This window comes from Rhincodon typus, chromosome 22 (assembly GCF_021869965.1).
Source record: "Rhincodon typus isolate 14 chromosome 22, sRhiTyp1.1, whole genome shotgun sequence".
Lineage (NCBI taxonomy): Eukaryota > Metazoa > Chordata > Chondrichthyes > Orectolobiformes > Rhincodontidae > Rhincodon > Rhincodon typus.
In genome coordinates, this window is record NC_063353.1 from 46,445,382 (window position 1) to 46,458,738 (window position 13,357).

A 13,357-nucleotide genomic window follows, 5' to 3' on the forward strand; every position below is an offset into this window, starting at 1 on the left:
ATTTCAGAGCCCCCTTCCCGTCCCCCATTTCTGAAGAAGGGTCCCGACCCGAAACACCAGCTTTCCTGCTCCTCTGATGCTGCCTGGCCTGTTGTGTTCCTCCAGCTCCACACTGTTATCTATAATAAATCATATCCAATCAGAGAAATGCTGAGCCTGTTTGGACGACTTACGAAATACGTTTTGGTAAATGGTGCAAAGGAACAACTATGCGACATGCACAACATATGCAGCACTTTGCCACAATACCAACACATCCTTAGGCCTGCTGTGATAGTCCATGGAAGCCCTGCCGGCTCAACTTGTCCCATACTTGTTGCAGGGTGCTGCCCCTGGAGCCATACAACTAAAAGGCTCTATCAAATGCAGAAAGATGCCTGCCCTCTGTTGTGTTATATGATTAATTACCTTGGAAAGAACCAAGTTGTAGCATTCTTCATAAGATGCAAGGTAGTTGCTAATTTAGCTAAGTTAAATTTGATGTACAGTTGAAGTGGTAATATCATTTCCATACAACACTGTCCATTATGTAGCATAACATATAACAGATACCTATTTCAGAATCATTTTATTTAATTTTAACATTGCAATATATTTTATTAAATTAAGAAACATGTGTATAAGAAACAGATTATCTGGAGAATAACTGACACCCTGCAGTTTACACTGGTGCCCAAATTGATTCTGTCGTTCAACTTTTTCTCCAAAGGTTTCCATTTGGTGATTAACATATAAAGCTCACCTGCAACCACTGTCCCTGCTAGTCATCATCTAACAGTTACGTGTATAAGAATCAGAGACAGCCACTTGTATACAGGGTTGCAATTCAGAGTTTAAAATAAAATCATCTGTAAGGACTTCAATGGGAAGCTGATGAACTGTATGAGAAAATATTAACCACAAAAATAACTAAAAAAGGTCAAAGAGAACCAAAGGATTGCTCTATTACAAAGATATTAACAATGACACACTTCCTATTTTCTGATATTTATTACACTAAATTGCTTTACAGACATATAAAATGCATCCAAGTGGTCCAACATGACACAATTTCCTAACAATAGATTAAAATTTATCACCAGTTCAACAATACATCAAATTTGAAACAGCTAAATTAGCAACTACCTTGCATCCTATAAAGAACAATACAGCTTGGGTCCTTCAAAGGTAATTAGTAGATAACACAACGGAGCACAGGCATCTTTCTCCATTAGATGGAGGCAATTAGTTGTATACCACCAGGGGCAACATCAAGCATGGGACAAGGTGAGAAGGCAGGTCTTCCATGAATTACTGTAGCGGGCTTCAGGATCAAAACTGTGCTGTTGGCATCATCCCATACCGCACCCTAATCATCTAGTCAACAGATACTCTGTTCTTGAGTAAAAAAATTCAAAATACTTCACTTTTAGAGGCTTCTGAGCAAAGCAGCTGCCCTGACAACTCTTCAGCATTTTTATTTTGATGTTATCCTGCCTCAGTTTGCGTTGTTAGTAAAGTAAACAATACGTGCTCCATCAAGAATGAAGAAAACGTCAAATTGATAACTTCAGTCTAGCCTGCATTGGGTTTTGTTCAAACATATGCAGCTTCTGCTGCTGAGTTAAAAGAGGCAGTGTACAGAATAGAATGCTAGGTCTATTCAATTTAGAAGAGCACAGATTTAGGGCTAACTTGAAAGGAGTTAAATAAATTAATTGGAAGGTCTTGCTGTACAGTGGGTAATACCCCTGCCTCAGGACCAGAAGGTCTGGGTTTCAGTCCCACCCTAGAACTTGATGACCAAGAACAATACATACAAAACGCAGCCAAGCATCAACCTGCAAATCCTTCTAACCTGAGGCAAGTGGTAAGAGTTGGAGAGATTCCTGGCCAGCAATGTGATATATGAAATATAATTGGAGCCTCCACCCTCATTATCCATAGCTCCAAGCTACAACATGCATGTTGTATTCAGGCTAACATACAGCATTACCATAAATGAATTAAAGTGTTGCTACTGCACAATCTCAATGTAATATACTGAGAATTACATTACTGTAGTGGGCGTGGATATAAAACATATCCAAGGAGTAGAGGCTACACATTAGATAGTTCTTCTCTTCTCAGTGGATAATGAATCTTGGAAGCATATTTTTAGCCAGTGCTGTACTCATAAAATCTGTTCACATAAAAGAAAAGCGAAAGAGATGGATCAGCCTTACAATAAGTGAGTGTGGTACTGTAGTCTATGTCAGTGCAGTCTTCTGGACTAATTTAACTGTCGAAGAGGGTTGTAGAGGCTTTTCCAGATTCTGCATCTCATCTGGTCTTGGGGATTTTAAGCAGGTTTTCACTTCTCCCTGGCAATTACAAAGCTGCTGGTGGTTACAGGCTTTCTAATCATACAGCCTCCCACATCAACATGGGGCAGGCCTAATGGACCAGATTGGCGTTTTAATGCTTGCCATTTTTACACAATTATATATAAATATTATTTCAACATGCAAGAAATCAGTGGATCAATTACCTGCTGTTGGATATGTAGATTCTTGGGTCTTGTGAGACTTGGTTTTCAACAAGCTATTTCTAGGTCTGGGAGTGGGCATACACAGAGCTTCCTGAAAAGATGTGCTTTCCTTTATACTTTGAGGAGTACATGCAGCTTTACCTGTTGAAAAGATAACAGTTAAAATAAAATAACTTTAAACTGGGCAAATAAAAGTCTGTGATTGGAACAGTGAAAGAAGTAACGGGAATAGAGCCACTAAGAGCACAACATTCCTGACTAGTATCACAGTCGATTGTGTGCACAAATGCACCTTCTATACATACGCGATAGCAGGATCCACCATATTGGTTGGTCAGTTCATTCAGTGATAAGTCCTACTGTTACATGAACTGGTTCAGACTTGGGATTAAAATTCTATGTAAATTATGAGGTCAAAGTCTGATTTCTGAAAAATGTTGACTTTCCTGCAACCCCCAAGTAACACTATAAACTAATCATGAATTTTATAACAACTTATGTGGGTTGATAGTTCTAAATGCACAATGGAACAAGGTGGCCACGCAAAAATTGAGTTAAAACAGAGCAGTTAAGATTCGCTGACAGCCATATACTCCCACATGAAGGTTGTGATGTTCCTATCATGAATCTAAGATTCTAAGAATCTGTAATTTAAAATACCACAAAATTTATAAGACCATAAGACATAGGAGCAGAAATTAGGCCATTCGGCCCATCGAGTCTGCTCCGCCATTCAATCATGGCTGATAAGTTCCTCAACCCCATTCCCCTTGATAGTCAAGAACCTATCTACCTCAGTCTTAAATGTACTCAATGACCTGGCCTCCACAGCCTTCTGTGGCAGTGAACTCCATAGATTCACCACTCTCTGGCTGAAGAAGTTTCTCCTTATCTCCGTTCTAATAGGTTTTCCCTTTACTCTATGACTGTGCTCTTGGGTCCTAGACTCTCCTACAAATGAAAATATCTTCCTAACATCCACTCTGTCCAGGCCATTTCTCCAAAAATACAAATTTTAAGTCTTATCTGAAATGATGCTACAGTAGAATTACATTACATCAATGGGCCACACACCAATTTCTATAAACAATACTCTGGCAGCTGCTGATGGAATAAAGTAACATTAGGTATCTAAAGTCTGAAACCCTTCAGCACTGTTTCACCCTATCAAATTTCCTTTACAGGGACCACTCAGTAAGTTCCTCAGCATGCCATCTTATACCCACACCATACCTGGTGTTTTCAGCTTGTTTTCAGGTGAGGTTCTTGCAGAACGAGCGACGGATTTTGGACCACCTGCAACCTTTGCCAATTCCTTCTGTAACTTTTCCATCTGCTCCTTCATCTGTTCCAGTTCAGCTTTGTTTAATAAAAACGTTACTTAAAACGCATCAAATCTCAAATCACATAAATTTAAATTCTATTTGATTTTACAAAGATTTTAGTATTTATGATTTCATCTTCTGTCTGCTCAATGCAAAGCTATCTCCGTAAAACAAAAATGAGTAAGTTCTAATTCATAGAAAAAATTTCCAATGACAATTTCTCTCCAGTAACGGAAAATAAATGCAACTTCATGAGTCTTACTCAAGATGCAGGTCTAACATCACATACCTATGTTGAATATTTCTTTGCATTTATGCAAAAAACCAAGAAAAAGTGTATTTGTACCTGCTATTCATTCTTTTACAACACATCCTACAGGATGCATTTGTTTTGCACACCTATATTCAAAATACTCATTGTACAAACAGGAATGTCAATAAGTTTTTCTCTTCAAAAGGAAGAAATTGGTACAGTCGATTATATAAAATGGACAATAAAATTGCAAAATATCGCAACACTTCATGTTGGCAGATTAGCAAAATATTTATCCCTCAGTCAACATCATCAAATCAGATTTCTGTGCCTAAAGGACGTTAGCGAACCAAATGGATTTTGTAACAACTGATAATAGTTTCTTGGTCACCAGCAGCTTTCAATGCAGGAATTTATTCACTGAACTTAAACTCCACCACTTGTTAGGGTGGGGTTTGAACCCTTGTCCCCAGAGCATTGGTCTGGATCACTACTCCAGTGACACGCCATAATCTTCCCTTAAATGGGGGAAATTATTAGTTTATCAATGTCTTTTGGCTGCCAATAGAGAAAAATCAGTTTATCGTATTTGACTTGTTCGATTTTCAGCTCATGCAGCACCTGTCGAACTATCAAGCAGATCACAGTTCCCTGATTTTCCTAACCAGTTGTTCTTTCAAATGCCCTTCCTTAGCAACGGTAATCCAATCCTGCTTTTTTTCTGGATAAGCAGTAGTTGGAAAACAAATTTAATAGTGCATTACTTGCAAAATACCTTCCAATTCAACTTTTGATTTTTCTGTCTTTTGATGAGAAATGAGATACGGTTGGTCAGTTCTCGCCACTGCGTTTGTTTCACTCTCCTCCTCCTCTTCTTTCATCATGTCTTCCACATCTCCAAACAGAGCATTAATTTCCATAGCTTGGCCATTGTCTTCATCGTCTCCATCAAAGAGCTCATCCCATTCATCAGCGTTATCAAGTGATCTCTGCTCTGCACTCTGTTCATCCTGAGAACATTCTACAGTTGACATTATCTCTTCTTCCTCATTCTCATCCAAAAGAGATGCCAGTAGATCCAGATCTTCGGTACCTGTCACCAAGATACATACGAATCAGAGTTGCAACAAGGTTTCTAGCTTCAAAAGCAACGCAGCTTAACGTAGAACAGAAAGAACTATGGATGTTAGAAACCTGAAACAAAAAGACAAATTGCTGGAAAAACTCTGAAGGAGAATCACTGGACACAAAATGGTATCTCTGCTTTCTCTCCACAACTGCTACCAGACTGCAGAATTTCTCTAACAATTCCTGTTTTTGTTCCAGCTTAATGTATGATATTTTTCCAGCAAAGTTTTGGAAATGCAATTTATTCTTAAAAAGCACAATCATTTCAATGCTAGAATTGGAATAGCAATTGGAATGTTCTTACCTTCCATATTATGACAATATTATGAATGCAACTTCAGAAAAGGCTGTCACACTGAAAATTGAAAAAAAAGTATTAACAATGAAAACAAGTCTTTCTGAAAAAAACTGTAAGCACAATCCCAATGCATTTGTGTATTTTATGCATTAGCTATTACACAATTTTTTTTTTCAATCTGTGCAATGACTTGAAGGTATCTTGGTCCTGGATAGGAATAGGTTGCAGATTCAGCAGGGTTCAATGCTCAACTACCCAACAGACCATATTCATAGTGTTGGGTCTAAAAAGTAGAGGGCATTTAGAAGATAGAACAGTACAGCACAGGAATAGGCCCTTTGGCCCATGATGTTGTGCTGAACATGACACCACATTAAACTAATCCCTTCTGCCTGTCCTTGGTCCATATGCTGTCATTCTTCGTATATTCTTGAGGCCTTATCTAAAAGTCCCTTAAATGTCCCTATTGTATCTGTCTCTAACACCACCCCGGCCGCGCGTTGCAAACACCTACCACGGTGTAAAATAAACTTTCCCCCTCTCACCTTAAATGCATGCCCCTAGTTTTAGACATTTCAACGCCGGGAAGAGGATTCTGACTGTGAACCCTATCCAAGCATCTCATAATTTTATAGACTTCTATCAAGTCTCCTGTCAGCCTCCACTACTCCAGACAAAACCCTAGATTTTCTAGCCTCTCCTTATAGCTCATATCCTCTAATCTAGGCAGCATCCTGGTAAAACTCTTCTGCACCCTCTCCAAATCCTCCCTGTAATGTGGCAACCAGAATTGAACGCAATACTCTAAGTGCAGCCTAACCAACGTTTTATAAAGCTGCTATTACTTCCTGACCCTTGTACCTCAATGCCCCAACCAATATAGGCAAGCATTTCATGTGCCTTCTTTACCACCCTATTCTCTCCAATAGCTTTCCAATTACTGATGTGAAACTCACCGGTCTGTAATTTCCTGGATTATCCCTATTTCCTTTCCCGAACAGAGGAACAATATTAGCTACTTGCCAGCCCTCCAGGACCTCTCCAGTGGCTAGCGAGGATATAAAGATCTTGGTCAAGGCCCCAGCAATCTCCTCTCTTGCCTCTCTCAATAACCTGGGGTAGATCACATCAGGCCCTGGGGACTTATCCAACTTAATCCTCTTCAACAGACCCAACACCACTTCTTTCTTGATTTCAAAATGCCCTAGCATATTAGCATGCTCCACACTAATCTCACTATACTCCATATCTTTCTCCTGGGTGAATACCAATGCAACGTACTCATTTAGGACCTCAACCACAACCTCTGCCTCCAACCATAAGTTCCTTCCTTTATCCTGGTCCTACCCTCTCCCTGGTTATCCTCTTGTTTTTAATGTGTGTATAGAATACCTTGGGATTCTCTTTAACCCTACTTGTTGAGGTCATTTCATGGTCCCTCCTTGCTCTTCTAAATCCCTGTCTGAGTTATTTCCTGCTTTCTTTATATTTCTCATGAGCTTTGTCAGATTTTCGCTTCCTAATCCTTACATATGCTTCTCTTTCCTTTTTGACTAAATTCACAACTTCCCTCATTATCCAAGGATTCGTTACCTTGCTGTCCTTTTCCTTCTTGCTTACGAGGAACATACTCTGTTCAGTAGATCTTTAAACAACTCCCACATGAGAAATGTAGACTTGCCCAGTAACAGCTCCTCCCAATTCACTCTCCCTAGTTCCTGCCCAATACTAATGTAATTTTCCCTCCCACAATTTAGTAGCTTCCTGCAAGGTCCTAACTTATTCATACTGATCTTAAAACTTAAGGAGTTGTGATCACTGTTTCCCACTGAAAGGTCAGTCACCTGGCCAGGCTCATTAGCTAATACAAGGTCTAGAATGGCCCTCCTCTAGTTGGACGTCCATATAATATTTCAAGACCCGCCTCAGGGGAGGATCGATCAATAACAAATTCGGCTCCATCTAAATCTCTTCTTCTAAGACAGTCCCAGTCAATCCTGGTGAAGTTAAAGTCATCCACTATGACAACTCTGCATCTTTCCATAATCTGCCTACATGTCTGTTCCTCAGTATCTCGGTGGCTGTTGGGGGGTGAGGTTTATAGTATAATCCTATCAGAGTGATCGCACCTGCCTCATGGAATCCCTAGAGTGTGGAAGCAAGCTATTTGGCCCAATGGGTCCACCGTGACCCTCCGAAGAGCATTCCATGCAAACCAAACCCCCATACCCTATCCCTGTAACTCTGCATTTCCTATGCCTAACCCATCTAGCCTGCACATCCCTGAACACTATGGGGCAATTTCCCACGGGTAATCCACCTACCTTGCACATCTTTGGACTGTGGGAGGAAACCGGCGCACCCGGAGGAAACCCACACAGACACAAGGAGAATGTGCAAATTCCACACAGACAGACCCCCGAGGGTGGGATCGAACCCGGGTCCCTGGCGCTGTGAGGCAGCAGTGCTAACCACTAAGCCACCCTAAGGCCTCCAGTATGCCCTCTTGACTGTAACTGTGACATTCTCCCTGATTAGCAATACAACTCCTCCACCTCCTTTACCTTCCTGTGTATCTGGTCAAAAACACCAAAACCCTGCAATGTGAAGCAGCCAGTCCCGTCCCCCTCTCAGACAAGTCTCTGTAATGGCCACCAGCCCAGCTATAATGGGGCATTTACAATGGTAAAACATTGTTGAATGACAGCAAGGGCCACACCAGGCCACACCAGCACCGCCCTCACCCCCGCTCTGTCCCTGAGGAGACTACCAGGCGGTTCCCGGACGGTAGACAATCCTCTCCCCGCCCCGGGCGGTCCCAGTGGGTGTCTGTTCTCTCTCTCTCTGTATGTCCCGGTACATCGCCGGTGTTTATGTCAGACACTATCCCTCTGTTCCTTTCTATTAAACCTATAACAGCCCCTCACTCCCTACCCCGGGCCGTGTGTTTTATTCCACAATTACCTCAGGCTCAGGCTCGAGCTCCCGGTTTCCGCTTGTTTCCCGTTGGCGCCAAAATCTTAAACAGCGTCACCCGCTGACGTCATCACGCTGCAACTCCCACCCCCTCCCAGACCCGCCTCAGGGGAGGATCGATCACCCGGGGACTGGATCACCGAGAAAGCAGATCGTCCAGGGATTGGATCACCGAGAGAGCAGATCACCCTGGGTCTGGATCACCCGGGGACTGAATCAGAGAGCACGGATCACCCAGGGACTGGCACGCCGAGAGCACAGATCACCTACCGAGTGGATCACTGAAAGAGCAGATTGCCCGGGGTCTGGATCACCGAGAGAGTGGATTGCGTGGTGGGCAGATCCACCAGGAGAGCGGATTGCTCAGGGGAGTGGAAGCATTGCAAGAGCAGATCACTGAGTGGATCGCCCAGGGACTGGATCACAGAGAGCAGAGTGCCCAGGGACTGGATTCACCAAGCGTGTGGAACGTTGGGGACCAGGTTACCTGATGAGTAGATCACCCAAGTGGGCAGGTTACCCAGGAATATGAAGGGCTGAAAGTTGATTACCAAGAGAGTAAATTGCCTGGGAGAGTAGATCAACTGAGGACCAGAACATAAGGAGAGTGGATGACCCGAGCACAGCATCACCCAGTGGATCACATGGGCAGTGGAATGCCCAGAGACTGGATCACCAGGAGAGTGGGTGAATTGTCACCCTATCACCTAGGTTCTGAAACCAGCAGAGTGCGGGTCATTGAGAGTGGATCACACTTTGATTGAAAACTATATTACATGTACTTGAATTACATAATAGAACAGAGACAGATGATCATACAGAATGGTCACATAGAGACAGGTTCAAAGAATAATGGGAACAAAGATATTGGTCCAGAAATTGCAATCAACTTCCTCTGCAAACTACCTGCAACTTCCCCTCCAAACCAGTGACCACATTGACTTGGAAATATATCGCCGATCCTTCAGATCAAAATTCTATGACACCCTCCCTAAGGGCATTGTGGGTCTACCTACAGCATGTGGACTGCAGCAGTTCAAGACGGCACCTCACCCCCTCCTTCTCAAGGACCAAGTACAAGTGGGCAATAGATGCTGGTCCAGCCAGCAGTGCTCAATCCCATGAATGAATTAAAAAATTCAGAATCCCTATTATTGACCTTGATCAGATTTTAAAGAAAAGATACAATTTAGATTCTAGTCTGCAAATTCCCATACAGGACACTTCGGTTTCAAAACAATGGAGGTCTGACCGTGAATGCTTGCAGCTAGCAGAGAGGATCGTTATCAAAACCACGCTCCGTTTTCCAATATTCAGTATTCTGTGATTTAAACATTCAGCAGCATAGCCAATGCTGTGAATGAGTGAGCACGTAAGCTAAAGGTGGAGAAAGAGAACAGGTACATGGGTCAGGGTTGGGGAGAGGGGAAGAGGAGTAGAGGAGTTTGGTAAGGTACGGGGTTGGTGGGGGGGTGGTAAGGATGGGTAGGATTCCAGTTAGGTGGATGAGTGTTTCGGGTGAGTGGAAGGTTTGGGTGAATGGGTCTTGTAGGGAGTGGGACGGAGTTGGACTGAGGGGGATTGTCAGGCAGGGCTAGCAGTCAGGCCTGATTTATTTCTGGAGATGAATGGCATCAAGAGATCAGGGAAAGTGGGACTGAGGTAGATTATCAACCATGATTTAACTGAATTATGTAGCAAGCTGAATGGCCTATTGCCATTTGTGATCATATGGAGTAGATCACACAGATTGGATCATAAGAGACAAGATATCAGACAGAATCGCAAGGATCATAAACTGGATCATGCTAGATCACAGACACTGGGCCATGTGTGATCATATGGACTGGATCAGAGACTGAATCACAGTAAATCACAAAATTAATTGTAAAGGATCACAGACTTGATTTATTAGAGTGGAAGACATAGATCATATAAAGTGGGTCACACAAACAGCACAGCACAGCCACAGAAATTGAAACATCAAATCACAGGCTTGCTATTGCAACTTCTCTCTGTCTGCTTAGCAGTTCTCAGTTGCAGGCATTGAACAGAGATATGCTGCATTAACAATGAATTGCACTTGCCCTGATGCATGAGCAAATACCTACACAATTAAGTAGCAAGTGATTGCAATTTGAATAAAAAGTCTTGACTTGATACAATACCTTTCTTGACCACAAGACCTTCCTAAAAGCTTTACAGCGAACAAAGTACTTTAGAAGGTACTTTTGAAGTGTAGTCACTGTTGCAGGAAACATGGTAGCTAATTTGCACAAAGGAAGCTCACACAAATAATATGATGATGAGCAGATCATGTATTTTGACAAAAATAATTGAGTACTTAGGAGTTCTTTTTAGTTTAACACAAATTTCTAAATCTGCAGATGACACCAAATGTTAGGGAGGAGAGAAATGTTGGATAGTCAGTTTGAGGGGCACTGTAACAAATTACAGAAACTTGCAGAATAGATATAACTGGAAAATTGGAATTTCAATGTGGATAAATTGAAAATATTAGATTTTGGCAAGAAAAGTAAGCAGACTGGTTATTGCCTAGAGAACAAGAATCTGAATGGGGTTGATGAGCACAGGGATTTGGAAGTACAAGTACACAAATGACTATAACTGGTAACATGGGATAACAAAGTCATAGGGAAAAAACAAACCAAGCACCAGGATTTACATATTGAGGAAAGCAAAGCACCACAGATGCTGGAGATTTGAGGCACAATATAAATGCTGGAGAAACTGAGCAGGAAGCATCTGTGTAGAAAGAAAGAAAGAGTTAAAAGGAGCAAGACCAATTATTCCTCTTTGGAACTCTGGAGTAGTGTCCAATTCTGGGCTTTCTATATAAAGATATAGAAACAGTGGAGAGGGACAAACCTGAGGGTGAGGAGTGGATGAACAGGCTGGCTAACATTTCTCTTGAGAGAAGCTAAAGCGTGACTCCATGGAGGTCTTTAGATTATGAGAAGCATTCATAAATCAGCTGTGAAGAGCCTGTTTCTTCTTGAGGGGAACTGAAAACCTGGAGGTCAATACATGAAATTAAAAAGGGAATCTAGAAGCAAAATTTTTACTCACAGATGTGAGAAGGTGAAACTAACTTCCACAGGGAGTAGCTAAAGTGAATAGTATAGAATTAGATAAGCATGAAGGAGAAGGGAATGGAGGATGAACGTTTATGGAATTTGGTGAAGACAGACAAGAGGAAGCTCAAATGGAACCAACCAACCAACATGGACTAGTTGGGCAGAAGGACCTGTCTTTGTGTTGTCCTCTTAACAGTGACCATTTTGGGGGTGGCAATGGCCTACTGGTATTATCGTTGGACTGTTAATCCAGAGGTCCAGGTGATGTCCTGGGTTCAAATCCTATCATGGCAGATGGTGGAATTTGAATTCAATAAGATCTGGAATTAAGAGTCGAATGATGACCATGAAACAACGGTCAGGAAAAAAGGAAAAACCCATCTAGTTCATTAATGTGCTTTAAGGAAGGAAACTGCCATCCTTACCTGATCTGGCCTACATGTGACTGCAGACCTACAGCAACGTGGTTGACTCTTAACTGCCCTGTGGGCAATAAATGCTGGCCTAGCCAGTGACACCCTCATCCCATGAATGAAAATAAATTTTAAAGTATTAACTTTTCACTTTTGCTTGTTCCTTTTTCTTCCTTGTTTGTGCAGCTCAGATCAATGGTTTTCCAAATGTAAAGTGAAACATTGGGGAAAAGTTACCAAATAGATTCCTGCTGAACTCCTGAACCTGTGACTCTGAGTCCCATTACTTTTCTGCTAAAAGTTAGATAATCATTGATTCTAAGTCACCAGATGGGTAATTCATATCTGTACATGTGGCTCAAGAATCTACACTATAGGAAAGAACATTCCACTGTGTTTTAGTGGGTTCTGGCTTCCCACACAAGAGTTCTATGGGTAGTTGGGGTTTCATTGCACATTTACCAAATCCTGCACAGCCAAATCAATGTGAACAGCTTGTCACATCCAGAGCTTGATATGAACCTGGCTCATAGGACCAACCCTTATTTACAACAATATTAATATCAAGAGTGCACAGAGGGAGATAATAGAATGTTATGAAGAATGCAGCAGATAATCAGGAGGGCTAATCGAATTTTTACCCTTATTTCAATGGAGTGGGAAATAAGATTTACAAAATCTACTGCAATTGTACAAGGTGGTCATGAGACCACATTTGGAGTACTGTGAGCAGTTTTGGTCCCTTTATTTAAGGAAAGATATCATTTCATTGGAGGCAGTTCTGAGAAGTTTTATACGTGGAGGGATCTTATGAGCAAAGACTAAATAGGTTTGGAATTCAACTCACCAGGGGATCTCATTGAAACATACAAGATTCTTAATGGGTGTGACAGAGTAAATGCAGAGAAGATGTTTCCCCACATTGGAGAGTCTAGGACCAGAGGGCATTGTCTCCAAACAAAGGGGCACCAACCCACAGATGAACAGGAATTTCTTCTCTAGACGGTTGGGACTCTTTGGAACTCCTTACTGTAGACAGATGTGGGGACAGAGTTATTGCGGATATTTAAGGTTGAGATAGGTTCTTGATCAGAGGAATCAAGGGTTATGGGGAAAATGTAGGAACGTTTATGTGAGGAATATTGGATCAGCCATGATCCTATTGAATAGCAGAGCAGGCTGGAGGGGACCAAATGGCCTACTTATAGTCATGTTAGCTACACAATGAAGAGAAATGGAAGAATATTAGAAGTGGGAGTGAGAAATGACGAATTGGACTGAAGCCTGGGTGAAAAATGATTGTGGAGAAACACATGTTACACTTAACACATTTTCTTTCCACCCAAGTTTCAGCAAA

General features: G+C 41.8%; 2 protein-coding genes across 4 annotated transcripts in view; one reads left to right on the top strand and one right to left on the bottom strand.

Annotated features, from left to right (window-relative positions):
- mcm10 (minichromosome maintenance 10 replication initiation factor) overlaps window positions 1-8,543 on the bottom strand; it is a 54,875-nt gene extending 46,332 nt beyond the window's left edge. For both annotated transcript variants that reach the window (XM_048610413.1, XM_048610414.1), the window contains exons 1-5: window positions 8,478-8,543; window positions 5,520-5,570; window positions 4,863-5,180; window positions 3,743-3,868; window positions 2,510-2,650 (exon numbers count right to left, since the gene is read on the bottom strand). In XM_048610413.1, coding sequence (XP_048466370.1) covers window positions 2,510-2,650; window positions 3,743-3,868; window positions 4,863-5,180; window positions 5,520-5,526 — 592 coding nt within the window. In that variant the 5' untranslated portion in view covers window positions 5,527-5,570; window positions 8,478-8,543. The remainder of the gene's footprint in view (window positions 1-2,509; window positions 2,651-3,742; window positions 3,869-4,862; window positions 5,181-5,519; window positions 5,571-8,477) is intronic.
- Window positions 1-13,357, top strand: part of prpf18 (PRP18 pre-mRNA processing factor 18 homolog (yeast)) — a 289,626-nt gene that overhangs the window by 154,682 nt on the left and 121,587 nt on the right. The gene's annotated exons all lie outside the window — the stretch shown is intronic.